Genomic DNA, 27,779 nt, shown 5'->3' on the forward strand with positions numbered 1-27,779 from the left:
ACCTGGTATCCTTCAATATTTATTCTGTAGACCTGTTAGTATATCATACACTTCATTAGATACCATTAAGATGTGCTACTTCTATATACACAATATGTATGTAACATTTATAAAATGAACAGAATATATGTTTATGCATTGCCATATTTATGTGCACTCGGAAATAATCTCCAGTTTATACACCTCACATGTATGTAGACTCTGCTACTCCATCTCTGTCCTTTCTCCCATTAGCAACAATTGAATTGTTTGGAGACTGAAGTCTACCATTTCCATTCTCCTGCGAATGGAATCCATTATTGACGACCCCAACATCGGTCGGAGACCTTCCTTTGATGTCCGAGGCGTCTGACACGACCTTCTCGTTAGACTTGGCTGGCTCCTTCCAGAAGATCATGGCCAGGATGTACATGGATCCACTGAACACTTTGACACAGCACCACCAGGTGAACAGCCGCCAGCTCATTTCGTACCGGTCATACACCTCACAGGATCCGCGCGCCCCACACAGGTCCTGCCACAGTCCACACGCCGTGTCTATGACGTAACCAGTCAACACTGGTCCAGGGATAGTGCCTGTCATTGAATCATACATCCATTTTACATACATGCATGTAGAAACATACGCATACATCGAGATTTTTAATTGTGTTAGTGTTGCTAGTACATAATTGTTTTCAATCTTAAATGATTTTCATGAACGTATTACATTACCCAAAAGCCGCAAGATCACCCATTGCATCCCCAAAGCAAGTGCCCTGTGTTCATCTGGTACACAACTACAATAGGAATTATGCTTACTATATAAATTACAATGTTGAAAAGAGATGGGGGATCCATGTACATGTAATGTAATGATACATACCGTAATATTGCCATAGAAACGGGTGTCACAGTCGTCAGAGTACACAGCATCCCGAGGAATAAGAGAACGATGAAGAGGAAGACGAGATTACACGAACTGGCGCATGCTCCGGAAGTGGCCACAGTTTTATTGGCCGCGGATGATGTGGCATTGAACAGATTGGCATTGGCGCAAGAACAGTCGTGAAATGTCTACAGATGTAAATTTTAATAGACAAGGTAATGGGTGTATCATCCCTTTGCACGCACTTGCATTGGTATGAAAAAATGCTTTGATGCAATTTTTAAAATGTGTTAGTTTGGGTTAAGATACCATTTTTGGACTAAAAGAAGAATTCGCTAGAAACTTGACAGATCTGTAATTAAATGGCGTACTTTGATTTATGCCAGGTTGAGTTAACTCTCATTTGAAAAATATTGTCCGCTTAATAACTATACATGTTCAGAAAGTTGTGGTACAGACGGATATTGCTGTTTCATCATTACCGACCTTTACCGTCCCGTCAGAGGTGTAGTTGTCGCTGCAGCCCGCGTGACAGGGAGAGAAGTAGGTCACGCCGTCACTCCCACACACCGGGTCGTACTGCTTCATGTTACAGCGGCAGTCCGAGATACACACGCCCGCCAGGTTACCGCTGCTGCCCTGCGACCTGTCGAAAGGAAATAGATATTTTATGACGGCACTCGTCTATAAACGAATATTAAAAGTGTTAAGTAAAATGATTCATTCGAAAAACAAATGAGACAGAGAATGTCATTTTATTTCAATTGCAAAGTACACTTACCCAGTTTTGGTATATGATAAGTTTATCCCGGCGAAATTGGTTTCTTCGCAGTTGATGAAGAACCCGGCCCCGACCAGCAGTCCCACGAACGACATCAATAGACACAACCTCATCATCCCACGGATTCCCAGCTTGAGACATTTGATGAGTACTCCCCCAAGAACCATTCCCCCAGCTCCCCCCGCCAAAGTCACCCCGCCTGTAAAGATTCAGTTATTTTAAGGCGGAGCATCTCTTTAGCACTCAAATGTTGTCCATGATACCGGTATCTAGCCAAGCGGGGTATTTCAAAGACGGAAAGCGCCTTTTGACATTACTCATATTAAGTATTGTATCAGTAACATTCTTTCTTAAGTAACTTATCTCTCTTGATGGATCAGGGTACCTTTATATAAATAGTGCCTGTTTTTTAGGGTAATATTCGAAATTCATACCCCCGAGAACGTTAACACCATTGTCAACCGACGAGAAGCGGAGGTTAACAATGGTTTTCGAGGGGTGTCAATTTCAACTGTTACCCTCCCAAACTGGTACTGTTTATTTTTTTTAAACTGAATGTCTAAATTTTAGGGAAAGTATAGAAATGACGTGAATTTTACTGCGAAGCTTACGCGCATAACTTGCGCGCATATAACAATTCGTTGTGTTGCCCGTTGCCAAGTGTGTTGGTAACGCTGAGGGTAAAAGAACGGATTATCAATTGCGTCTAAACCAATCAGATTTCAGTATATAACATGAAAGTTTAATAAAAATCGATATGAATACTTGTCGGTGAAAAAAGTTCCAAGTAATAGTTTGTCTGCCTGGCAACATTTAGTTGTTTATTACAAACCTACCCATTATAAGCCCGGATTCGGAAGGCAGCATATTGAATTTTTCCTCCAAAACCTTTGGAGCAAATGCAGCAAGCCCTGCAATGATGATGGTTTCTGCAGCACCACCGAAGTTCAACACTACGTACATAGGATTTTTAACCTATATAAGCAATCATAAAACAGTACTTAAATCATTCATTCAAATAACATATGAAAGTTTTTTTTCAATATGATTAAATTCGTGTGTTAAGGTTAACTTTACATTATTTTTTTTTACTTACAAGAACTAGCAGAGCTTTTGGGAAATCCAACAATTTTTCTTTCAATGGCCGCTTATCATTGTTTTTTCTTTCTTCTCGTTCTCTATCAGCTTCTGTTTTTCTTTCTTCACGAATATGTTTTGTTCCTGAGAATAGAATAGAATAAATAAAATCAATGACATGTTTACTATTCGGCATTCTAAATAAGTCGGACAATTCAGTAGATATTCGGGATGCAAACCGGGTAGATTGGTAGGGTAACCAAACAGGGGAAACGTGACCAGCAGGAACCCTATTGCAGTGACCACGAACCCCATCCACCACGCCCCCACCCAAGCCGGGTCCATGGGGGTCAGTTCCTGTGTGATTCTGTAAATAAATAATAATTCATTGAAGAGACCTATATGTTTCAATTGAATGTACTATTCGAATTAATATTGCGTTCTGTTCTCTAACCGCATCACACTTTGGTTTGCAGAATTTATATCATATTGCAACGGCCACTTACTTAGCAACGTCGACTTCCGATTTATCAACGTCCACCCACAGATTGAGGAAGAGACCACCTCCCATGTATCCAGCCGCCACCCCAAGTGCTGTTATCGCATAAATCAGTCCTGAAAACGGGAAATCATATTTAACTGCTTTTCATCCCATTAAAAAAAAATGAATGCTCAATTTAAAGCAATATGAGCTGTATTTTTTTTTAGAAGTTTATTCTAAATTTGCAAAAACTTGCTAGTATGCTAAGTCTATATGTACATGTAACTTAAACCTTTTTGATAAATAAGATTTTAAAAAATTCTTAATTTATCAGAAGACTGATTTCTCTTCTAAGGAATATCAGATAGCAGTTCAATTTTTGTACAGGACGACAATAATTCAATTTCGCTTCAATTAAGACTTCTTCACGGCTTTCCCTCAAAAATAAGGCTAAAAGAAATTGAAAAAGCATGATTTTTTTTTTTCATTTTAGTAGAAAATAACATTTTAGTAAAAAAAAATTCAGCATGAAAATTGCAACTCATTTTGCTTTAAGAATTTCAAAAATTCATTATTTTATAATTTTTTGAACGGTATACCAAGATAGAGTGCTGTAGATGTACTAGGGGCGTTGTCGTCTACGTACGCTGTTCCAAGCGTGAACATCGGAGTGAACCCGATACCGTGAACAAATTGTGCCAACATGAACACGTACAGATAACTTGATCCGGACTGTGTCAGACACTCGGGGTCGGAGTTACTTGAGCTACATACGTGGGACGTGTTTCCACTGGTTGCTGAAAGTAACAAAGTTCCGTTAATGAGAGAACAAATTAATCTAAAATATTTAAAACTTAGAAAGGCAATGTTGTCGAAATTGTTCCAAAAGAGCATCTTGCATGTTTTAAGTAATGTATATCTTTTTTTTTTCTTTTTTTTTTTTTTTGGGGGGGGGGGGGGTTGGGGGGTTGGGGTTAAATCTCTTACAAACGTATTCGTATGGGTCAGATGCCACATGTGGAATGGTGAATATGAACGACCCGACTGCCATCAGGAAACTTCCGGTAGCGATCCATTTTGGTCGATTGCCTTTGGCTCCCAGGTAACTGACTACTAAAACGAACAATACGGCGCCGATGTCGGTGGAGCTGACGATGAGAGCTGACTGGGAGCTAGGCAGCTTGTACTGTCTCTCCAGGGTGGTCAGGGCGATGTTAACCACGCCATTCACAGCGGCACCCTCCACAAAACCGAAGATACAGAGCCACAGGACGAACCACTTCACGTTCAGGAAGAACCGGCCCCATCTGTAAAGTCAAAGGGAAGTGTACTACTTGTAGTACTAAGGCGAAAAATGGTCGATGTGATGAAGAATTCCATATTGTCCACCATGTTACTGAATTAGTGGTATGATCATATCTTCATTTTGTTTCCACAAAAGATTCCTGTTGCACCTTTACATATATTAACAATTTACTGTTGTTACCAGCATTTGGTCATATCTTCACATGAATAAAATGAGGGTACAGGTGGATGGAGGCAATACTCACTTTCCGTACGTACAAACAAGTTTGCTGTCCTCCTCTTCTTCTGGTATTGATTTCTTGTTTTCCTACAATTACACATTTAATAAATGTTTCTTGGTTTTTCATGTTATTAGTTGTTAGATATAATTCCTGAATTTTGGTAAAGCTATCATATTCATACCTCCCATGGAAAATAAAAAAAATCGACATGTCAAACAACAATCGATCAAATGAATGTTTGCATTCTCTCTTGGATTTTCTTCAGGGTTATACGCACTGTACATATATAGTACATATAGACATGCAATGAGTGCATGTCATGTTCTCAATGACCAAAGGAATGACGCGATATATAGGTAACTGGGTATGACGTGCATTCAATTTTAAAAAAGGAGAAATTATCAGAAACAATTATAAATGTAATACATATAATACATGTGAACATTACTTGATTTATTGCTACTTTCAAGAAAAGATGCCACAAATTAAGACGGTCTTATGTAATGAGAGCTTAGTTTTTCCTTCACTTAAGCTTAAAAAAAATATAATTTGATTACATAAATCTTCATAATATAACGCAAATGATCCAAGATCCAACAATGAGTGTTTATATTATAGCATTGAATCATGATTTTTTGAAGTATACACTCTCATAACTGCAGCGGTGTGTGCATACAAATTGAGTAACGCGCGTTAGCGCGTTATGAAAATTTGTATGCACACACCGCTGCAGTTATGAGAGTGTATACTTCAAAAAATCATGATTTAATGCTTATATTTACATTTTTTTAACTTCTTGCCTTGTATGCAAATGCGATTCATACCTTAAAATTCCTATCTTATCCTAAGGGTAAGTTAATATTAATGGAAGAGCCACAGTAACAGCCACAAGCGTGAACTTTGATTTTCGCTTGTGACGTTGCAGTTTACAGCGTTTAACGTTTGTGACGTCATAACAAAAACTCGTCATTTTGACCTTTGACTACTTGTTGCATTTAGAGGCATTTGAAGATCACAGAATTTAATGGAAAAACACAGTAGAATGTAAATATACAACAATGCATGACCCACCCTGGTTTAATAAATGTTTGTTTAGTTGTGTAACAATTTAAACGCACTTGAGACGTACGTTGAAGGAACAATGCACGGTTCTACATGAAAAACAAACAACTGGAAGTTTGATCAAGCAAAACTGTTTAACTATTCGTTAAACCAATATTTTGATTACTTATAGTATTAAAAGTACCCCTGTTCGTTGATACTTGTATAGTAATGCGTTTTACAAATGAAAATTAAACTTTACGCAGCAATGTTAAGGCGTCCCGATGCTAAAATACGGCTGGAAAACGATATTATTTGAATCATCGCAAAAATACTTTGACCGGAAGTATTTCTTAAAATATATGTTACATTTATTGAAACCGATGTTAAACATTATATTTGATGCATTTTGTGACGTCACATGTTCTTTGTAATCACGTGACGGGCGAATCCTAATATTGCAAATGATCTTTTTAAATCGCATCGGCGCAGGTGATTAATGACATTAAATCATACATATTTTTACGAAAAAGTCTTTGTTAAGTCATATACTTTGAAGTTCTTGCTCGGGAAAGAAATAGATATATCGTTTATGGAAGATATTGTTGAAACATTCCAGAAAATCATCAAAATAATGCACATTTTTACTAATCAAAAGCGATTTACAAAAAATTGGGGTTAATCCGTATTTTTCCGTAGCACGATTCACATTGTTACTTATATTCTCTACCAATTTTACGTAAAATATTCTAAAATTGTGTTGATCTTTCACCTGCGCCAAGCTGGTTTTACATGCATTAAAATGTCTTCATTCAGTTGTTTACACGTAGCAGGGAGAGTCTCCAAACCATTAGTTTATAAATAGTCTTTGACCTATAACGAAGCTTTACAACTGCCGATTATTTGATACTGGTTTTTAATATGAATGAATTTTGTACGTCTAGCATTAACGGCAGCATCTATGTAAAGGAAACATGCGGTTTTATACTGGTTTGATGTAATTCACCTTTAACGTTGAGATACATTCCCTGAGAACTATCGACAGGAATGCAGATCGTGACGTCAAAGTTAATTATGACGTCATATCGTATGAAGTAAAGACAAGTGACTTTCTACACTATAGCATTGAATCATGATTTTTTTAAGTATACACTCTCATAACTGCCGCGGTGTGTGCATACAAATTGAGTAACGCGCGTTAGCGCGTTATGAAAATTTGTATGCACACACCGCGGCAGTTATGAGAGTGTATACTTCAAAAAATCATGATTTAATGCTTATATTTACATTTTTTAACTTCTTGCCTTGTCTGCAAATGTGAATTATACATTAAAATTCCTATCTTATCCTAAGGGTAAGTTAACATTAATGGAAGAGCCACAGTAACAGCCACAAGCGTGAACTTTGATTTTCGCTTGTGACGTTGCAGTTTACAGCGTTCAACGTTTGTGACGTCATAATAAAACTCGTCAATTTGACCTTTGACTACTTGTTGCATTTAGAGGCATTTAAACATCACGGAATTTAATGGAAAAACACAGTAGAATGTAAATATATCGCTGTAAAATCCATCGGGAAGCCTTAACATGCCCGCGTAATGTGGTTATGTAATTCATTAGAAACTACATATAAGGTTTCCTAGGTAGATTATCCTCTCCCTACTTTTGTTTCCCGTCAATTATTTCCACCGTTTTATTGTTATACTACTGAATTATTTCAATTTTATTAGTTTATTATGTTGTTAGATCGCATAAAATTTGCACTACTTGTTAAGTTTAAAATTTACCACAGGTTGAATTTCTAATCAAGTCCCCTGAGAACGCATAAACGATACGCAATGTTTTAAACTAAATGAAATAACCAGATTTGTTCTACTGATATTTTTTTTAATCATATTTATCTTTTTTCAATGAAGAAAGGTTTAGTTTGAATATGCACATGGTTGGAATGAAAACGGTATGAATAAAGACTTTTTTTTTACAAGTACAAGCAGAAGCAAACCGGTATAATAATACAAAACATTATCTACACACTTTTAAAACAGATTCGTGATTTATTTTTCCTGTAAGAATTCTAGGTTTTGTATTTCAAATTCATAAAATTTTGCAAACTTGTTTCTCACCTGTAAGACCAGGCACGTAGCATCGTTTTTGAAAGTGGGGGGGGGGGGGGGGGCCAGACCCATCCAAAAAATCTTCACAAGCAAAAAAAAAAAGAAAAAAAAAAAAAGGAAATTTAAAGTTTCCAAAAATCTTCAAAATCCTAATCCGTGGGGGGGACTCAACTATACTTCAAAAAAAAATTCTTCCCTACCAAAATTTTTTTTCCTCCAAATCATGAAATTCCTAATCCGTGGGGGGGAAGGGGGGGGGTAACTTCAATTTGACTAGTCATTTCCTTATTTTCATATCAATTTTTTACTTACTTCCAAAAAAGTGGGGGGGGGGCCAACTCCATTATGATTCATTTTTTTATAGGTAAATTTTAAAAAATTTGTTGCTGCGAGAAAAAGTGGGGGGGGCCAGGCCCCCCCCCTGGCCCCCCCTGATGCTACGTGCCTGAAGACTATTTACCAGAAAAGAATTGTTGAGGCCAACGAATCCACACTAACTATACAACTCGGAGAACATCTGGGATTTTTTTTTTTAAATCAAAAAGTGAATAACTTACCATATTGTTCAGACGGCCCAAGAATGGTGCTGGGTTTCAATGAATGGGTTACCTTGAGTAAACTGGTGTCCTGTTTGCCAGAGTTCTCAAGTACTTGATTAACATAGGAAAATATTTATATTTGTCCAGCATGGGATAGACCGTATAAGAAATGTGAGGCTACAGACGATCAGTTTCACAGTTCTTGATTAGGACATTGGGATAGGTATTAATCTGTTTGGGTTTTTTTCAAAATTGATTTTTTTTGATAGAGGTATTTTTTTCTACCGTTTATGATTTTTTTTTTAACTAATATATTAGCATGATGTATTTTGATTGCTTTGACAAAATTGATAAATATTTGTTATTATTTAAAACAAGGCGTGTAGATATTTATGTAATATATAGGGACCATATTTGTTACAACTTTAGTAAAAGTAACTAAAATTACATGTAGATACCATAAGAATTCTAGCGTGTAGTATATATTAAGTGTTATATGCTGTACTTTGAGTAATTTGATGAAAATGATAGCTGTCATGGCTTATTTAAAACACAGCAAGCTTACCTTAATGAAATATTTAACACAAGGGTCACTTTAGTAACAAGCTAAGTAAATCTAGAATAGATTTATAACATTTTCTCTTTTAAAGGAAGGGGGCAATGTGAATTCAAACTTTTTCATCCTAAATCAATTTTAATTTAAACCAAACATCACAATCTGAAAAAAGACTTCATTTACAAGAGTGATTAATTTTATATGGTAACTCTTGCTTAATATCTATTACCATTCAAATCCACGGCAAACATGTTTAAAAACTGATTTAAAAAGGTGATTAAAAAGTTATGTGTGAAAAATGTGACTGGAGTATATTCTCAATTTATTGGCTTTACGCCCGGTGTTGCAACGGCGATACATTTTGGCCGCGAGTTCGAATAGATTTCGGATATGTCGCGACTGACCCTTTAGAAAAAACTTAAAAATCAAGGATATAATACATAAATCGGAGGTTCAACTAAGGTCCACTATGGTCCACTATCTGTACCGAATCTAACGTTGTCCAGCTTGTGTTACAAGGGCCTTAAAAGCGTGTTTTTACTTGATGGCAGTATTTGAACAATTGGTCTAGTATATGTCAAATGTCAACCCAAGTCCTCCATTATATATAGATGCTGATCCGTTAGATAGTGTATACTTTTGTAAAACGATGACAGCTTTAAGGAGTGGCCCTTAAAGTGTCGCAAAACATCAAAATTTATTGGATCTATGGGACATCTCTTAAAATATTTTTTTCAGAGTTTGAATTTTTACGCTTACTAATGGGGAGAGGACATCCCAAGGGTGAAAAAAACCCCACAGTTGATAATTACTAAATCATGGATTTTTAAACAAGAAAAATTGCAAGTTCGAATTTATTGTTAATTACGATATAACTTGTCAAAACAATATCTGAATGTTTTTTGGGTTAAATGAATTAAAACATCGCGAGGATTTTTGTACATATATCAAAAGTTCAAAACTTCGATCACGTGGTGATTCAGCAGGCTTGGTTTGTGACAGACAACAATACGTCTTTTAAAGTACTAAATTACATGTGCCTTTTGTGAAATAATAAGAATTTGGAGTACTATTTAAGTCAAATAAAAATCATTCATAACAGCTTCTAATAATAGATATCGACCTTGTATATGTGTAACACCCTGACTCAGTATTTGACATCTTAACCTGTCTTTGTCGCATAATTTAATCCGACGAACTTTTCGTCAATACAGGTCATGGTACTTTAACACTTTATGGTATTTTGTTGGTGTTGACAGATATAATTCACAGAGGTAACAAACCGATAAAGTCAATGATAAACCATAGAAGTCAGAGTATTTATTCACATTTACCTTAGTCTTTAAAAAGGCCTAGTAAATTGTCTGCGCACATTTTTGCGCAGTTGCATTTTTAGGGAACTGAATCAAAAGTACGTGTCAAAAGAATTTTTATTTTTTTCTTCATTTAATTCAACAGTTATTTGTGGTAACAAGATTAGACGATTAGCATTTTTATTGAAAAATATATATTTTACCAAAACATCAGAAACAACCTCAGAAAAAGGTGTCTCGTATGACGTATTTGAAAATTACTAATTCAGAAAAGAACAGAGTTGGAATTTTCAATTCGAAAAAAAGTTAATGATCAAGATCTAACAATTCATCGACTGACTACTATAACTGGTGAAATGCTGAAGGATTCTATGCATTCTATTTATTAAAATGATTAATTTCATATAACATCAGAGATACGATTTTGATTTCGTATTATGAATGAGATCTACGAATGTTTCTATACGGAAGATGAAAAATCATAACATTTTCAATGCATTGAATATAAATTGTATCAAACTAAAATCATGCATAATTCCCCTCCATGTTTTTTTTCAGTATTAGATTGAAATGACATGGTTATTCCTTTAGCCTCTTTTTATATACATTAATTATATTTGTCATTGTTTGCATGGTTAATTTTGATTTTAAAAATATATGTTTGATTGAAAAATGCATTTACATTTACATGTATCAGCTATCAACTCTATGTCAGCTGAACGCACGTTTTATTGTGTACATACAGTACATGCTGTTTTGAGAAAAAAAATTATTTGAAATACATGTATTACGTACATTGTATATATAAAGTATAATGCATTGCATTATATAATATATATTATATATATATTATATAATATATATTATATCTAAAAGAAATAACGTAATTCTGTTTACTGATAAGAATGTACGAGTGAATTATAAAAATCTGTAAAGTAAAATGTAAATGTGACCCGATTTGCACATTTACGATTTTACCGATATTATGTTTAGCCACTATTTGCTGCATGGTATACTAGTAATCAATTTTAAAAAATCCTTAATAAAACAAACTTTTACATAAAAATAAAATAATTTTTTAAAAGTATTCCGCGAAAAAATCAATTTGGAAAAGTGTCGTTTTAATATATATATATATATATATATATATATATATATATATATATATATATATATATATATATATATATATATATATATATATATATATATATAATCAAAGTCTTACAAAGCCTAATAATGAAAAAAAAAATCAAAATATTTTGGTCAAAAGTTAAACAATTACCTCGGGGTATCCCGGGTGTATCCTAGAGGTGGACATTTTAGAATCATCACCGTGAGAGTAATGCAGCATTATTATATACAATTAAGATAAGGTCAGTTTATTAGTCCTTACATAGCTATACTCTTGTAATACATAGTGACCTCTAACATTGGTTATGACCACAAACTCTATATGCGGCAGTTCTACCATTAATGTTTATGTTGTTGAATTTTTACTATATAAAACTTCGAAGAGGAATTAAATGAGTTTGAGAATAATTTCTGTTGATACCGGTTTTAATTTAGCAGAAAAATACAATAAATTTTAATTTTTTTATCCATTGGTACAATGGATAAAAAAATTAAAATTAATTGTATTTTTCTTTACTACATATAAATCGACATTTTTTCTAGCTTTTCGTGTTTCGTTCGCTGAATTTCTTTTGTATTGATCTACCATTTCTAAAAGTCTTTTGTTTCTACTCGTACGCCCGATCGCGAATTCTACTAATTTAGAATATAAAAAAAAGATAACAGGACAATTCTCTTAAACAGTGTCAGTTCATGCGTTTACCACCAACAAAAACATTATTGCAATTCTCTTCCTATGTTTTGCTAGAGTTGGTGGCGTAATATTTTATGACAAACGGGTAAACTAATTGCTACATTTGAACATCTGATAAAAGTTCTTTAAACATCTTAATATACTGTGAACCAACTTCTATTCGCGACTACTTGATTTCGCGATTTACCAGAGATAAACTGCTGGTTCGCAGCGACTATTTTTATAAACCTTTTATACTCTTATCTCGATAAAATACTTAAATGCAATCATTTATCGGTTTAAAAATTACAACATATTGTAGCGAAATATTTTAGAGATATTACTGACAACTTCCAAAAAAACATATATGTAGATTTCGCTACATAACCCGTTACGTATAGAAAGTCTCAAAGTTAAGCATAAAATATTTTTTAAAATCAAATCGCAAATGATACTCCCTAAAGCAAGTTTGCAAAATCAGCATGCGAGTATTCAGAAAGTTTTTTCCATAGTATTATTTATAATTTGCGCAGTAAATTAATAATGTTAACTCCCCAAACTTTATACGTGGAAAGAAAAATAATTTGAACACAGGATATGTTATGTTAATTAAAAAGAAGTTTCATACATAAAAACTGTATATTGATAAACAATTCATACTTTTCAATGAAGTAAACTGTAGAATAAAGACAACTTTACGAGAGTGTCTCTTGGTTATTTTAGATAGAAAAATGACTTAAAATTTGAATTTGCGTACAATGCATAAAAAATGCCCCAGTAGAATATTTTGATTTTAAACAAAAGTGTAAATACATTGTACATAAAAAGAAGAACAGTTTTCGAAATTGCTTACCTTCATTTTAAAAGTTGAGGCGTTTTATGATATTAATTTCTATGTTAGACGGTAAAGCCAAGTCATTATAGGAAAACACGTGTTTAGTCTACCTTGATTTTAACATAAGACACAATATTAAAAGCTGGACATTCTGCACATGACAGCATGCGCGGAACCAGAAAATTTTTCCCGGGGGGGGGGGGGGGGTCTACACTACTAATCATCAGAAATCTTGACAAGCAAAGTAAAAGGCCCAAAATCATAAGATTCCTAATCCGTTGGGGGGGGGGGGGGGGAGGGGGAGAGACGTAGTTAACATAAAACTCCCCAAAAAATTCATACCTAGGAAAAATAAAATTCCCTAAACCGTGAATTTCCTAATCCGTGGGGGAGGGGCACGTAGTATACCTATAGCTAGGAAAAAAAAATATTTCCCGCACATGAAATTCCTAATCCAATGGGGGGGGGGGCGTTTGCCAGGAGGGGTCAGAGACATATTTGCGATAATTTCACTATGTAAATTTAATAAAATTTCATTTTTATTTTGCGCATGGACAGCATTTTGTTCATACTCTTACAACAGTATGCAACATAACACATATGCTAGGTTCTAATCGACAATTATTAAAATTAACATTTATTAATTGAATTCTCAATGAATGCTTGTACAGAAGAGAGATTCAAAGCGAAATATAAACAGTATTTAGTACCCTCTTTTTGATGTTTTATACGGACTATAAAGTAGCGGTCGATCCTTTGTTATGTATACTGAAGGATCGAATGACCTACATGGTTTTAATCGTTTAAGAAAGGTTCCACCATAATGTCTTTCATGTGATGTGATTGTCGCATTTACATCGTATGTGTGAAACGTGTAAAGAACAAAGAAAGTAAATGTATATACATGTATTCAATATATGTATATCTATAACTTTTTCACACATGATGCATGAAAGTGCATAAAAATATATTGGTATCGATCAAAGATATTTACACTAGTACTTAGTCTAGTATTTAATGCAGTCCGCAAAAATAATTCAAAAACCTATTACAAGTACCTCAAATAAACATGTATTACTTTATGTAACTCTGTTGAATGTTATATTTGATATATACCTGTTTGTTTTTACATGTTGGGGAGAAGGGGCTGCTGGTGGGGTAGGTAGGGTTGGTGGTAAAGAACTTTTTTTAATATTATTAAAATTATAATAATGCATTACACTTTCTCGAATACCTGTTGTTAGCAGATTCTAGTCTACGTGTTTAAATGTGTACTTATTAATATATACCAGTTTTGTATTGCATTAATCAGACACCAGAAAGTAAAATCCGTGGTTAACTTTAGAGCTTTCGATATTGTTTGGTTTTGAACCCAAGTTTTTAGAATACATATCTGATCTACTAATCTAGCTATACTTGAAATATATTACATTGTATATATATTCGATGCGTAATTTAGAGAATGGGACAATTCATTTTAATATATATTGTACAAAAAGTACTCACTTTGCCAAGAGGCTGTAATAATGGTCAAATTCTGTGGCGCACTGACGCCATAATTCATTCCACAAAGTCGAGCTGAATACATCTCAATACGATGCTGAGAATAGCTTCCTCCAAAATTCTACCTTCCAGTTTATGTCTATGAATAACCAAAAAGTCATTTTAAGATTCAAAAGCACCAGACCGCTGTAACAGAAAGGTTAATTTTGAAGCAATGACACATTTCTGAAGCCAAAGAATGATAAAGCTACCAAAAAATATTGAAACGAAAAAATGTACGTACATATTCTTTAACCTCAAATCATATGTCAGACAGATATATACATTCCGCCATTTTTTGCTGTACATGTACATGCAGACCAAGTGAGGAAACGTCACGCTTACCTTTCGATCATTGGGCACATCTGTAACGGTACAAAACTTGCAGAATATTGGTCTATCTCAGTAAGAATTTGCGAAGCTGTCTGTACGTAACTTTCTTTGATTTTTTTTTCAGATGCACGCAGGTCGGTGGTTGTATTGAATCCAGAATGAGTGTAAACCATTCTAAGTTGTAATGTAAGCAATGATCGGAGTGGAACTCGCGTAAATACATTTTGGTCGTGTCATGGTAACATTGCCTGTGGTCACAATTGTCAAACTATGGGTTAATTGAATTCATTAATCTTGATTGAAAACTCGAAAAAGCATACTCAGTACGGTAGCTCGCTTTGCTAGTAAGCTGTAAAAATGGTCAAATTCTGTGACGTTATAGTTTTTACACAGCAGAGTGAATGCATCTCAGTACGATGAGGAGAAACAATAATTGTACCTTGATAATGACAAATTCCTGTGTACGGCAAAAATCTATAGAATATTTCGTCAACTTGTCCCTTATTGCTTTGTGAAATGAATTTAAAAAGAATAAATGTTTGTCAGAATAGTTATTTAACGTAATTCTTCCAATTTGTGCTTACCTGGGTTGAAGGTGTATAATACATTATCATCATTGTCATTATCGTTTTGTCGTCATTTTGTAAACGCTCGACAACTCAGTTTATGTACATGCAAACTGATGTGCGTGTTTTCCTTTTTCACTTTCAGTACTGCAATATATAATGGCTAGCTTGACACATTAATCTTTTTTTTCTAAGTTTGTTTTAAATTTGCATAGTGATAGTGAGTAAAAAAACCCAATAAATTATATGGTGTAGAAAACATCACATGCGCATATGCAAAAAGGGGGAAAGTTAAAAACATTATTTTAAGCTCACAATTTTACTGATGACACTAATTTATGAAACAAACAAATTGATATATTAAATGAGAACTTTATAAGTGACAGGCAATATTCTCATAAATAACAACGAGATATTTTGGCGGTATGGACTTCTGTGAGGAGAGTCGACCATAAACGTGTCGTCTGCGCTGATCGAGTCTTTTCTTGAAACGCTTATCCATGTCACTTTTTATGTATCTAGCTGTTTAAAAGATAAGAAGGCGATGAAATTTTGTTTATCTTCATTCTGGTCGTTGTGGTAAAAGACAACAGGATACATGGACACTACAGATACACTTCAATACTTCAGAATATAAGAGACATCAATGTCTGGATCAAGTTGACAAGGTCAAATCAAGTATTTTATGATCGTTGATTTTTTTATACTATTTTCTTCATAAGATAGGTCTCAATGCATAGGTTTTTTTTTTTGGCAAAAACTAACAAAATCTACCTAATAGTCACATTACATGCAATACAGGCGAATTCGATTGGGGGGGGGGGGGGGGGGGGTAAAGAATGGGAGAGGGGCGAGTGTATGTAAATAAAATCGTCGCACATGATCATGTATAGGTTAGTGTTAAGTTGCAGGCAATTTGGGGTATACGTGCTTCCATTCATATTTTCTTTCCCAATATGATCTGACAAAAAATATACTATTTCAGATTTTTAAAGTATGAACGCAGTTTTTATTTCTTTCAATCATTAATTACAATCAGTAAAGATTCTCAGATCCTCAACTCGTCATACATAACTTTCAAGATATTATTGATTTAAAATTATGCGAATCTTAGCCCCCCCCCCCAAAAAAAAAAATCCACGAGGGGGGGGGGGAGGGGGAGTCAAGGGGCGGACCCCTCCCTCCTTATTGATCCATCTTGGAGATATTTAAGCGGACTGTGGGCCGTAGCTTAATTAAGACAATGGGTAAACCTAAGTGGAGCGCTGGTGTATTATCAAACGATTTTACTCATCGACACATATATGATTACAGTTAGTTACATAAACTGTTAAATATATCACGTATGTTGCGTTATGCAGCAAAGGTACGCCAAAGTTTGGTGTCTCACTCTTGTCCCATCCTCTCTCCTTTTTGCGATTTTAAAGGAGTGGTTGTAACCCCCATAACCCCCCACCCCTTTTCTAGATCCGCAACTGAAAGTCGAAAGTATGGTGGTTTTTTCTCTGCCAAATTTTATATAATTATAAAATTGCTGCTTTTAAATGGTCCTTAATTAAGTACATTGTTTTAAACTATAGTATAATGTATTTCACACGTTAAAAATATAAAATGTATTAAACATGAACATTCGCGTGATTTTACCATAGTTTGTCTATTACATTCTTTTTATTTAAAGTTAAGCTAAAGTCGTCTTTTAAGTTTGTTATTTTTTTTTTGCATGAAAAATTTCATTTAAAAAAAAAGTTTACCTAATAGCTTTTTTTTTCAATCATTATTATGAAAAAAGGTTTGAGAAATGGTCCCCGTCAATTAATGCTATCGGGATCGGTGTTATAACAATTGTTCGAGAGAGTGCTTATAAAATTAAAAAATAAATTCTGAACGTTTCATTTTGTTTTGAATTTTATTTTGTCGATAAATTTCGAACATTTTTGCATATCGGCAACAAAATTTTTATTGTTTGATAGAGTTTAGATGAAATATTGCTTTTTTCCCTGCAATTTAGTGACATTAGCTTTACCTCGTTATCCATACTTCCGGTTGTTGCACGTTGAGAAGTCTGTTGACAATCGAACCTGTAATCAAAAATGGCAAGTATATAAATTTATGAGAATAAATCCTAAGTTAATCAAGGCAAACTATATTTTAATAAATGTTCTTGGTTAATTGAACTGTACAGACGAACTTAACTGAATGAAATATCCGTGTTTGACAGAAAAAGGGATGTGGACACGGGCGCTTGTTTCACACAATATTGAGGCCCATTTACTATAAATACAGTAGCATAAAGTAAATAGACCTCCTGTATGATGCACGCGCCTGTTTCTTGTATCTGACATTTAATAGTTTCTTCAGAATGTAACAATAAATAACAAATTAATCTATAACCTTCTGAAATTGATAAAGTAAAAATGAGAAATGTTAATACTTAATACTTAGAAATTTACTGAGATTTCATGCCTTTATATCTTTATTTTGATTTATATAGGGTAAAGGAAAAACCAAAGCAGCTAAGACTTATGCTGCGATGAAACGCATGATAAATCTGAAAGATTCGCGCATGTAAGTACTCTATGTAATGAGCATATATAAGATTCTTATGCATATGATTAGTAACTTAATATGCCCGTAGACACAAGATGTTTAAATTAACTGCTAGTGCCTGTGACAGAATATATCATATTTTGACGTCAGAGCAATCTTAGTAGTATATGATAATGATTCAAGGTTTTGTTTTCCAAACCATGACCTGCAGTGGTCTTAATATACATGTTTGCAAATGGAAGGGGTGAGGGTTTCAATATTAATTATAAGAAAGGAAAAAGTTTGAACTTTTGATTTTAAAAAACATTTACTTTCAAGGAAGAGCAATATTCTAATAGAAAGAGTGGGTTTGGTCAATAGTAAATTACATGTATAAAGGGATTTAAATGAACCCCAAGTACCTTAAACATAAAAAGAGATATAACAATCTAAGAAATGCCATTATGTAATAGAGTATATGTTCATGCAATATTACATCAGTTGCTGGACAATGATTATCATGTTCTGAATTTTCTTTAAAGTAAATATGAAGAGCGACAGAAAAAGAAAAGAAAGTCAAAAAAGCCAAATCCAGAGAATATAACAGAAAGAAATCTGTAAGTACTTTTGTAAATACATGATACATTAGTTCATGTACTGTTACAATAGTAGTATTAGCTCATGCACTGCTGAAAACATCATATCTGAGTAGCCCTACATCTTTTTTTTTTTTGAAATGGTGTTAAGAAGTTCAGATCTTGTTATAGTATTAAAATGAAGCTGATTTTGAAAAGATGAAAGTAATCAATAGTAGGCATCATCTAATCTTTATTTTATTTACTGTGATTTTATTTTATCTTTGTGGGCATCTTTTTTGTGGATTTTGTGAAAATGATAGTGTAAAGAATATTTTTCATTCATAGCCAATGATAGGATCTTTCAGTGCAATATGTTATGAGATACTGGGTTTCGATGGACATTGAAGATTATGGATAAACTCAACAACGAAATACCAAAAAAATTGTATGGATATTGATGAAACCACAAAATATTGAAGAAGAAATCCGATCTGATTAATGTAATTACACAATACTTTAAATTGTTTTGCAGACCTCAGGCATCCTCGGCCATGTTCTTCAAATACAACACCCAGTTAGGTCCTCCATACCATATAATTGTGGACACAAACTTCATTAATTTTTCGATCAAAAACAAACTGGAAATCATCCAGTCAATGATGGATTGCCTGTATGCCAAATGTAAGTCTTCCTATTCTTCAGCACACTGCTAAGCACCCAAAGACAAGCTAAAACATTACACATACTTAGTAATACATGTACTTGGGTATATACATTTAAAGGGCATTTTATTTTGACACATTAAAAAAAAGAATGACTATGTACAACTTCATAAAGATTTTTATAGATTTATTCCAGATTATTCATTCAGATAATTATCATTCTATGATATACAGCTTAATAAAGATGTAGATTTAAGGCTGATTCATCTTAACTTTTTAATTTTAGGTATTCCATATATAACCGATTGTGTCATGGGGGAGTTGGAAAAGTTGGGCTCCAAATACAGAGTAGCATTGAGGTATAATATACAAGTACATTAACAACGTTCAGTTTGCTGTTTCTTTGTATTTAATGTGTAATAACAGATAAGTCATTTGAAGTGACATGATGATTTCTGAATAAAATTGCTTTTACCTTTTCATGTACATGTTAATCATCATCTATCGCAAAACGATCTGAACGTAATGCCTTCATTTGGATACATGATTGCTTTAATGTTGTTAAAATTATATACAGAATTGCAAGAGATCCCAGATTCAAAAGGTTGCCATGTTTACACAAAGGAACTTATGCTGATGATTGTATTGTGCAAAGGATAACCCAGGTAAACAAACACAATCATATCGTATCAGAATTTTGAATTACACTTTGAATTAATTTTGAATTATTTGAATATCTAGTAGGTATAAATTGATATGATTTTACATGTACATTATTTTATTATAGCACAAATGTTACATTGTTGCCACTTGTGATAAAGATTTGAGGAGAAGAATCCGAAAGATCCCAGGGGTACCCATCATGTACTTGCAACAACACAGGTAAGTTTAATATATTGTATTTTCTTATTTAAAGTAACAGACAATATTATTGGTACTGTAAATAATAAATAATGTATTTCAATTTCCATGTGTTTCTCGAAAAATTCTCCTGAGTTTAGTATTTTCTTATTTTAATATAACAAATTGATACTGTACGCAATACATAATATTTATTAAATAATGTATGTCTATTTTCATGCATCCATTTGTTTCTCAAAAAATTCATGTAACTGAATTTTTCTACAGGTATTCAATAGAAAGAATGCCAGATGCATTTGGTGCCCCCAAAACGTGATGATCCAAGGGAAGTAAGGGAATTGCCAAGTGGAAAAGATCTGTGATTTGTGACTAAAGTTTGTGCATAAAAGCATACCGAGTACAATGATGTGCATATACATGCACTTTATTTAACTAATTGGAAGTGTTATCCATGTTTGTAAATGATTTTGGTCTGTGCATATTTTTGTGCACTAGAAAGCTCAAATAAAGGACAAAACCTTATGTGATATTGATATTAAATAATAATTGTATATACACGTAACAAGAATTAGCCATAACTTGTGCATTTAAAGAATTGAATTCCTTGTCATATTGGGTATATAAACCAATAAGAGGCAGTCCTAAGCCTCTTTTAATATACATCCGAGGTCCGAGAAGCTCTGTATATAGACAAACATAATCACACCATTTTGACAATGGTTGGATTTATTGAATGAAGAAGAGAAAACAGAATGTTTATGTAATACAAATCACCTGCTTAGTTCAGTTAAAGATGAAAATTTAGTATGGAAGAAATTCCAAATATTTTACTGAAAATTCTTGTTTTCCAGTATCATTACACAGAACTCTTTTATCTCAAGATTACTATAGTCTAAAAATGGCTATGACTGTCCAGCCCTCTTAACACTCAAGAGTTTGGATCCAAATGCACTCTGCATTACAGGCTAAACACAGGAAGAAGGAATTGGGCCAATTTATGTCCATTAATGATTTAAAAGTACATGTATATACCATTATATGCGGTACTGCATTAACCTGCCAACCATCATATTGCACATTTCCTTTTTAGCTCACATGAGCCAAAGGCTGAAACTTGTGTGAAGGCACGACTTGTGCAGATTGAAGCTCGATCAGACCACGATTCCCTTGGAAAAAGTGGGGACCACAAAGGGGGGGGGGGCGGGGGGGTATTTAGGAATAAAAAATCTCTTTAATAATATAGGAATAGAGAAAACTTCTCACAAATACTGAGACAAATAAAGGGGCTTGGTATTTGCCAAGAAAATATGTGGATGAAAATTGGCAGATTTTTTTTACTTTTTTACAAGATCTAACCATACCTAATTGTCAAGATATTTTGATTTTGATATCATAATGCTGATTTGATCAGTTATGGCTATTGTTGCTTAGATGAGTGATGTGGCCCCTGGGCCTCTTGTTGTAAATGTGGATCCTGTCCAAGACTTGTGGTCCATTGATTTCTATTTAAACAACCTTTACTGTACACAACACAGAAATCATATTTAGAAAAAAAACATGATAAAAGATTTATTATTGTTTATTTGTTGACTGATGAGTAGAGGATTTAGCACAAATCATCAAGTAACAAGCCTGCCTGCTCCCGAGAGGCAAGAAGTTCAATTGCTCCCATGTAACACTCCTTCACAAAACATGGTATCACACATAAACAACTATTTTGGTTCATTCCTTCATACCTAAAACCATACACCTTTTCCCCTCATAAGATGTCACAACCATGAATGGTGATGTTACCCACTTTCCTTGAAAACAAACTATAACTGCTTATTAAAAATATTTACTTCTAAATTCTTTTTTTTTTAATTACATTTTCAAATTATGCACTTTTACATCTGTTAAATTCAGGTGACAATTTGACATAATTCAACCTTCCAATAAATACGGCTCCACTAAAGCAATTAGAAGTGACCAGGTACATTCACTGTAACAAAAGTAATATCCTTCTGAATGAAAAACATAAACACCTTGTACACAATCATATCATTCAATCAAACCAGGGAAAAAAATTAGACGCACATGGAAGGCTACAGTTCTTGATATGACAGTTAATATTATCTGGTCTAAGCTGTATTTACATCGAAGTATACTATATGGCTCTTTCTGCTTTTGTTTTGTTGAAAAATCTTTCCCTTGAATAGAACATAAATTAGGTATCAGTTATTCAGTTATTTTTTGGCTATTTAGCAAGGCATGTTAGAGAGGAAATGACCCAAATGAGCGTAATGTCTATACTACTTCAATAAAACATACAGAGATCCATTCTCACAGCAAAAAGATGTTCACAAGTAGTCACTTGTCATTCTGATAAATAGATCAATATGATAAAATGTGATAAATACACCAATGCTTTCACAGTGAAGACCGTTCTCATGTCAGTATAAACTACATTTGTATGTGTACCATCCCAATCTACTTTAAACACACACTTCCTTCCAATGCAGGTGTAATGAAGGTAACTGTAAAACTGATAGGAAGGAAATGCTGATGGAATGCTATTGATATCTGACATGAGAAACACCAAGTGATAGCATTTTACAAATACAAAGACTAATGAAAAACTGTACAGGAACATAAATATATTTGAGTTTACATAAATACACATTTATTTATCACTGAACAAAGTAGTAGGAATAGAAAGCCTCAATTTTTTTTCAATGAATTTTCCTGCAGAGATTTTATATAATATTATTAAGGAAAATCTTCAATTCAATATTAACAAATGATCAAAAACAAGCAAAGAAAAAAAAAATTAGACACATAGATGATAAAAAGAAGGGAAAGTAACAATCAATAGACCAAAGACTCCACTTCCGTGACATTTTATCTGAACTTAAAATATTGTGGCATTAGAGTCTCAAATTCTGATATTGTCCAAATATGGGTATTTCAGTACCCATCATTTTCCATTGGACATGATGATCACGCAAGTTTTACCCCCACATATAAATTGTGTGTCTTACACAATGACAACAATTAACAACATCCCCCTGATTGCTTGACAGGGTTGCTAGCGTTAATTTTAACACTGGGTTTGTTGTCGGGTGAGGCTGAAATGACTGGTCCCATTCTGTTCTTGATTTCCGCGGCCATCGTCATAAATGCTTGTTCCACATTTGTAGCGTTCTTTGCACTGGTCTCCAAAAATGGGATTCCGAGCTGGTCAGCATATTCCTAGGGACAATAAAAGTTAAGACAGTGATATATCTAGTACACAAAACAAAGGTTTAAAATTAAATTCCTATTTTTATTAAAATTCCTATTTGATTGTCTAAAGAATTATTTCAAAATATGCAGAAACCTTTTAGCCTATGCACAATGACTTTCAATAAAAAAAATATAGATTTGCATGATGTTACAATCTTTCTTTATTTAGGACTGGAGCACAATTCATCATAATTTCTGGACTTGTTGATAGTACATGTATATTAAATTACAAGTTGTGTTTTACATCCTAACATACTGAAATGCAAGTCAACTTAATGTAAGTCGTCCACTAAATCATGGAAAAAACTACACATTACATACAAAAATGAACTGCAGATAGTGAGTCAAAAACAGATACATTCTTCAAAATGTTTTTTGACGTACACATCCTGCTTTTCATTTTCAAAAGTCTGACTCTCAAGTGTTGTCTGTTAATAGAAGCTTTAATGGTCACAAGTTTAAAAAAAAAAAAATTACTTTTCAACTTTTAATTATTTACATTACTTTACTCTTGTATTTCTAACGATCAGCCAAAATTATACTGTCAATCGTCTAGTCATAAGTGAGAAACAGAGCTCATGGTTTTTTAATATGAAAACAAAGCTTGTGCCATGATTATGTTACCGTTGACTTCATCATTATACATTCAGATCTTTTGGTTGTACTGACCTTAGCTGTTGTATAATCTACAACTTTCTTTGTCTCCATATCGGATTTGTTGCCCACAAGTAATTTGTTGACATTTTCACTGGCATATCTATCAATTTCCTGTAACCACTGTTTCACATTGCTGAAGGACTCCTGAAAGAAAGAGGTAAAGAAATAATTAACAATCTCCATTTTTTTTTTCCATCTACACTACATGCAAGTTCAATCTAACTAGAATCTAGAGATCTATGCAAGTTCATGTAACTGTAAGCATGTTAAATAGGTGGTATTTCAGATTTTGTTTAAAACCACATTCTTGGAAGAATTGAAATACAAATTCTTTCACTATCATTCTTGTTAAAATGAAAATGATGAATGTAAAAAACAGAAGAGTTTTTTTTAATAACCACATCCTTGGTAAAAATATCATATACAACAATGTACATGTACCAAATGGTCAACGCTAAGATTGATAACAAGGCATTTTAACTCTCTCTCTTCTATAATATGGATCAAATATGTTTATAATCTATCTGGAAATTGTCAGTCCCAATTATCATTTATGCTTTTCAGTTAGTGTCTCAAACATGTTAAAGTAATAGTAAACTATATCCCTTAGTTACAAACAACCAGCCAAATCAGATGACCAGTTGTTTACATTTTAAGTTCAATTATTTAAAATATAATTCAGATGTTTCAACATTCTTCATTAGAAAGGTGTCTCTAATACTAAGGATCTGAACAATCATCTTAAACAACCCAGTCGTTCAATTCTAAATGTCGAACAACCAGATATATCATGTGTATCAACAGAGATTCCAGAGGTTTAGCTTACACTGTGTCACCAAAAAAATCCAGGCATAGTTCAATCAGCATACAGGATTTGACACTAACTTACTATACATTAGTCCAGCCGAACTAGTGCCTGTTTACTTTAACTAGCCCGCAGGCAATTATATTTGTTCATTAAAAAAAAAATTAAAATGCATTACCGTATTTTGCCAAACATAATACACACTTTTTACTAAAATTATTCTTTGTGAGAAAGGGGTGCAAATTTGACATCAAAATGAGTTTTTGACATATTTTTTTGCATGGGCTAACATTATTCTGATTCAGTACTAAACATTCAGCTGTGTATTCACCATCTCAGTGCATGCCACCCTTACAGATACTATCAATAGATCTGTGCAAAAGGTCCAGGCCATGAGCTACTATGTTCTTTTTGTCACCAAAGTTCTTTAAAAATCAGTTATAAATAATGAGCATTTTATGTCAAATAATGTGAACCCAATTAATTCAAATTGAACAACTTGCTGAAGATTCATTGCACCTGTATTGTTTTAAACGCCTAAGCAGCCCCATGGAAGCCATTTTTTATAATATATGCGCTTGTCACTAACATCTCTGTGGGGCAAAGAAATAATCGAATGACCCATAACATCCCGTGTACCCCCCTTGTTTTCGCTAGAGCAGTTCTGAGCACACCACAATGTATCATATCAATTTGCATCATGCTAGATGCTAAAGAGAAAGTCTGGGTTTTCCAATGAAATGTTGACAAACACATTGATAATTGAAAAAATTTTTAAACAGAGCTTTTTATTAGTCCAACTGGAGTTACTGGACTGACTAAGCATAAATTTTGTTAGCCCAACTTTAAATCTATTTGTCTGTGACTATAACTAAAGGTTAATGCTGAACCATTGTATAGCTAAACAAATCTGTACATACCTGGTCTGTGACATCGTACACCACGATAATACCGTGGGCACCCCTGTAGTAACTGGATGTTATAGTTCGGAATCTCTCCTGACCAGCAGTGTCCCACTACAAACACAAGAGTTACCTTAATATGTTCCACTAAAGACATTTAAAATTACTTGATAATTCCTATACAGAACATCCATTATCTTTTCTCCAGATATTATTTATGAAATGTAAAATAGTACTTACTATCTGTAACTTTATAGTTTTCCCATCTAGTTCAATTGTTCGAATTTTCTGTAAAAATTGAAATATTCTTCAATGTTGAGCAGCAAAAATAACATACAAAGATTCAGTTTATAGGTTATGTGAAAAGAAATTTGGTAGAGGTCAAATCGCAAATGTCATTGAACAAAGAAATGAAATGAACATGCATTAAAAATCGTAAATTTACTTACAAAATCTACTCCTATAGTACTTATATAGCTCTCTGTGTATGTGTCATCCTGTAAAAAACAACATTTGTCTCATTAAACAACATCACTGCCAAAACTGCATTAACGTGAAAATGAAATTTAATTCATGTTTCAGTACACATAATTTGATAAAAATTTGTATGAAAACTTCACAACAGACTTACTGCAAACCGCAAAAGTAGGCAAGACTTTCCAACACCTGAGTCACCGATCAGCAAAAGTTTAAACAGGTAGTCACTGAAAATAAATTTCGGTATCATTCATCATTATCATATTATTTTGTTGTACATTTTGATCCCCTCTATAGTAATAAAAATCATTATATACTTTTAAGTTGTGCATCCTCTTTTGCTATTATTTCTAATTATCTAAACATAATCAATAGTACTTTGACTATTCTGAACAAACGTGTATAAGTTATTAAATGTCATTGATATACATGCACAGAAATAAAATTGTAACAGACACTGATGTCATATGAGTCGCACATTGTTGTGTAATAAACCAATCGTGTAGATGAATGCGTCCACAAAAAAGATGATTTACATATCATGGATTTGATGAAATATCTTTTACCTAGTACTTATTAAGGGTAACTATCTGTTCATATTTTGCCAGTTAAACTGTTGCTTGGATACAAATACCAGGTACTGTTTTACTTTTAAACAAAAAGGTCAGTGGTAATGTATCTGTACTATACAACAGCTGTATTAGGTTCCAATACCCATCAGACATTATTGCTAGGTGTTACACTGTAATTCAACAGGATATTGACCATTTCATGTAAGTTACACGTGTTGTCTTAAAAGCTGAACTAAGGTGACATTACAGTTATCAACAGCTGATGTCCAATCAAATATAATTATAGAGCAAGTCTTCTCTACAGAAGATTTACTTGAAAGAATCAATTTAATTAGTTTGAAGATAGACAAATAGAATGATAACTGAAGCTTATATAAAGATAGTTAGTCACGAGACAAAGTACACACAATGAATATGTGACAGGTCGATTTCAACAGAACGATGACGAATGATGACGTAGATCGTTTAAATGCAATTCTAATCGTTGTACGGTATACTTACTATTCTGGGTTCATTGTGGACATAATATGTTAACGAATCTAAGTTATTCTTGTACAGTTCCTCCTCAGAATTCCTGTATTAAAAATGTATAAATACTGTGTTGCTTCGTCGTACACCTTCGTTCAATATGGCTTCCTCCTTCGTGAATGCGCATGCACAGTGAGGGGTGGAATTATTTTGCATATGACGTCATGCTCGAAACGTGGCATCACGAGATCAATGTTTAAGTTCCGGTTTTATTGGGGGCCATGTAAAAACCTATTTTTATGCGATTGGGGGTAAGTTGAGCTATCAGAAGTTAAAATTGACCTGCAACCACACCGGAGAGAACACACGGAGTAGCAGGCAGGCGCGATAATGGCGAAAAGAAATCGTTTGAAAAATATAATCAAGCTTTCTCTACAGTACGGTAAAAAAAAAAAAAAAAAAAAATAAAACATCGAATATCCGAAGATAAAAATCGAAGCTAGAATTTTATCATGAAATTTTATTTTGATAATTTTGAACGATGTTAATACATTCAATAATTGATGTACTTGCATGTATAAAAAGAAAAGAAGAGAACTCGAGATAACTTTTTATTATGGCTTGAGAAC

General features: G+C 33.5%; 3 protein-coding genes across 5 annotated transcripts; 1 reads left to right on the plus strand and 2 right to left on the minus strand.

Annotated features, from left to right (window-relative positions):
- Positions 1–6: 6 nt before the first annotated feature.
- On the minus strand, positions 7–12,976 carry LOC105327493 (solute carrier organic anion transporter family member 4A1). Of its 3 annotated transcripts, none has more exons than XM_066089231.1 (13): positions 12,956–12,976; positions 4,758–4,819; positions 4,195–4,514; positions 3,807–4,004; positions 3,233–3,341; positions 2,966–3,093; positions 2,746–2,870; positions 2,486–2,624; positions 1,650–1,848; positions 1,355–1,514; positions 866–1,056; positions 715–779; positions 7–576 (listed from the first exon to the last, which is right to left on the minus strand). In XM_066089231.1, the coding sequence occupies exons 1-13, from the start codon at positions 12,959–12,961 to the stop codon at positions 185–187; spliced, it is 2,094 nt and encodes a 697-aa protein (XP_065945303.1). In that variant the 5' UTR covers positions 12,962–12,976; the 3' UTR covers positions 7–184. The 3 variants fall into 3 exon arrangements, with proteins under 3 accessions (XP_065945303.1, XP_065945302.1, XP_019922495.3); XM_066089230.1 differs by lacking the exon at positions 12,956–12,976 and adding an exon at positions 11,581–11,650; XM_020066936.3 differs by lacking the exon at positions 12,956–12,976 and adding an exon at positions 8,445–8,554.
- A 4,431-nt stretch (positions 12,977–17,407) lies between these two features.
- Positions 17,408–20,527, plus strand: LOC105327490 (rRNA-processing protein FCF1 homolog). Its single transcript, XM_034469170.2, has 8 exons — positions 17,408–17,471; positions 17,870–17,943; positions 18,447–18,521; positions 19,015–19,163; positions 19,431–19,503; positions 19,722–19,809; positions 19,932–20,026; positions 20,273–20,527. Exons 1-8 carry the CDS (start codon positions 17,469–17,471, stop codon positions 20,319–20,321), a joined length of 606 nt encoding a protein of 201 aa, XP_034325061.2. The 5' UTR covers positions 17,408–17,468; the 3' UTR covers positions 20,322–20,527.
- A 2,218-nt stretch (positions 20,528–22,745) lies between these two features.
- LOC105327489 (ras-related protein Rab-1A) lies at positions 22,746–27,342 on the minus strand. Its single transcript, XM_011427993.4, has 7 exons — positions 27,184–27,342; positions 26,265–26,337; positions 26,083–26,130; positions 25,874–25,921; positions 25,652–25,747; positions 23,939–24,070; positions 22,746–23,236 (listed from the first exon to the last, which is right to left on the minus strand). Exons 1-7 carry the CDS (start codon positions 27,204–27,206, stop codon positions 23,039–23,041), a joined length of 618 nt encoding a protein of 205 aa, XP_011426295.1. The 5' UTR covers positions 27,207–27,342; the 3' UTR covers positions 22,746–23,038.
- Between the last annotated feature and the right edge of the window lie 437 nt (positions 27,343–27,779).

The sequence above is a fragment of the Magallana gigas genome, chromosome 6 (genome assembly GCF_963853765.1).
Source record: "Magallana gigas chromosome 6, xbMagGiga1.1, whole genome shotgun sequence".
Lineage (NCBI taxonomy): Eukaryota > Metazoa > Mollusca > Bivalvia > Ostreida > Ostreidae > Magallana > Magallana gigas.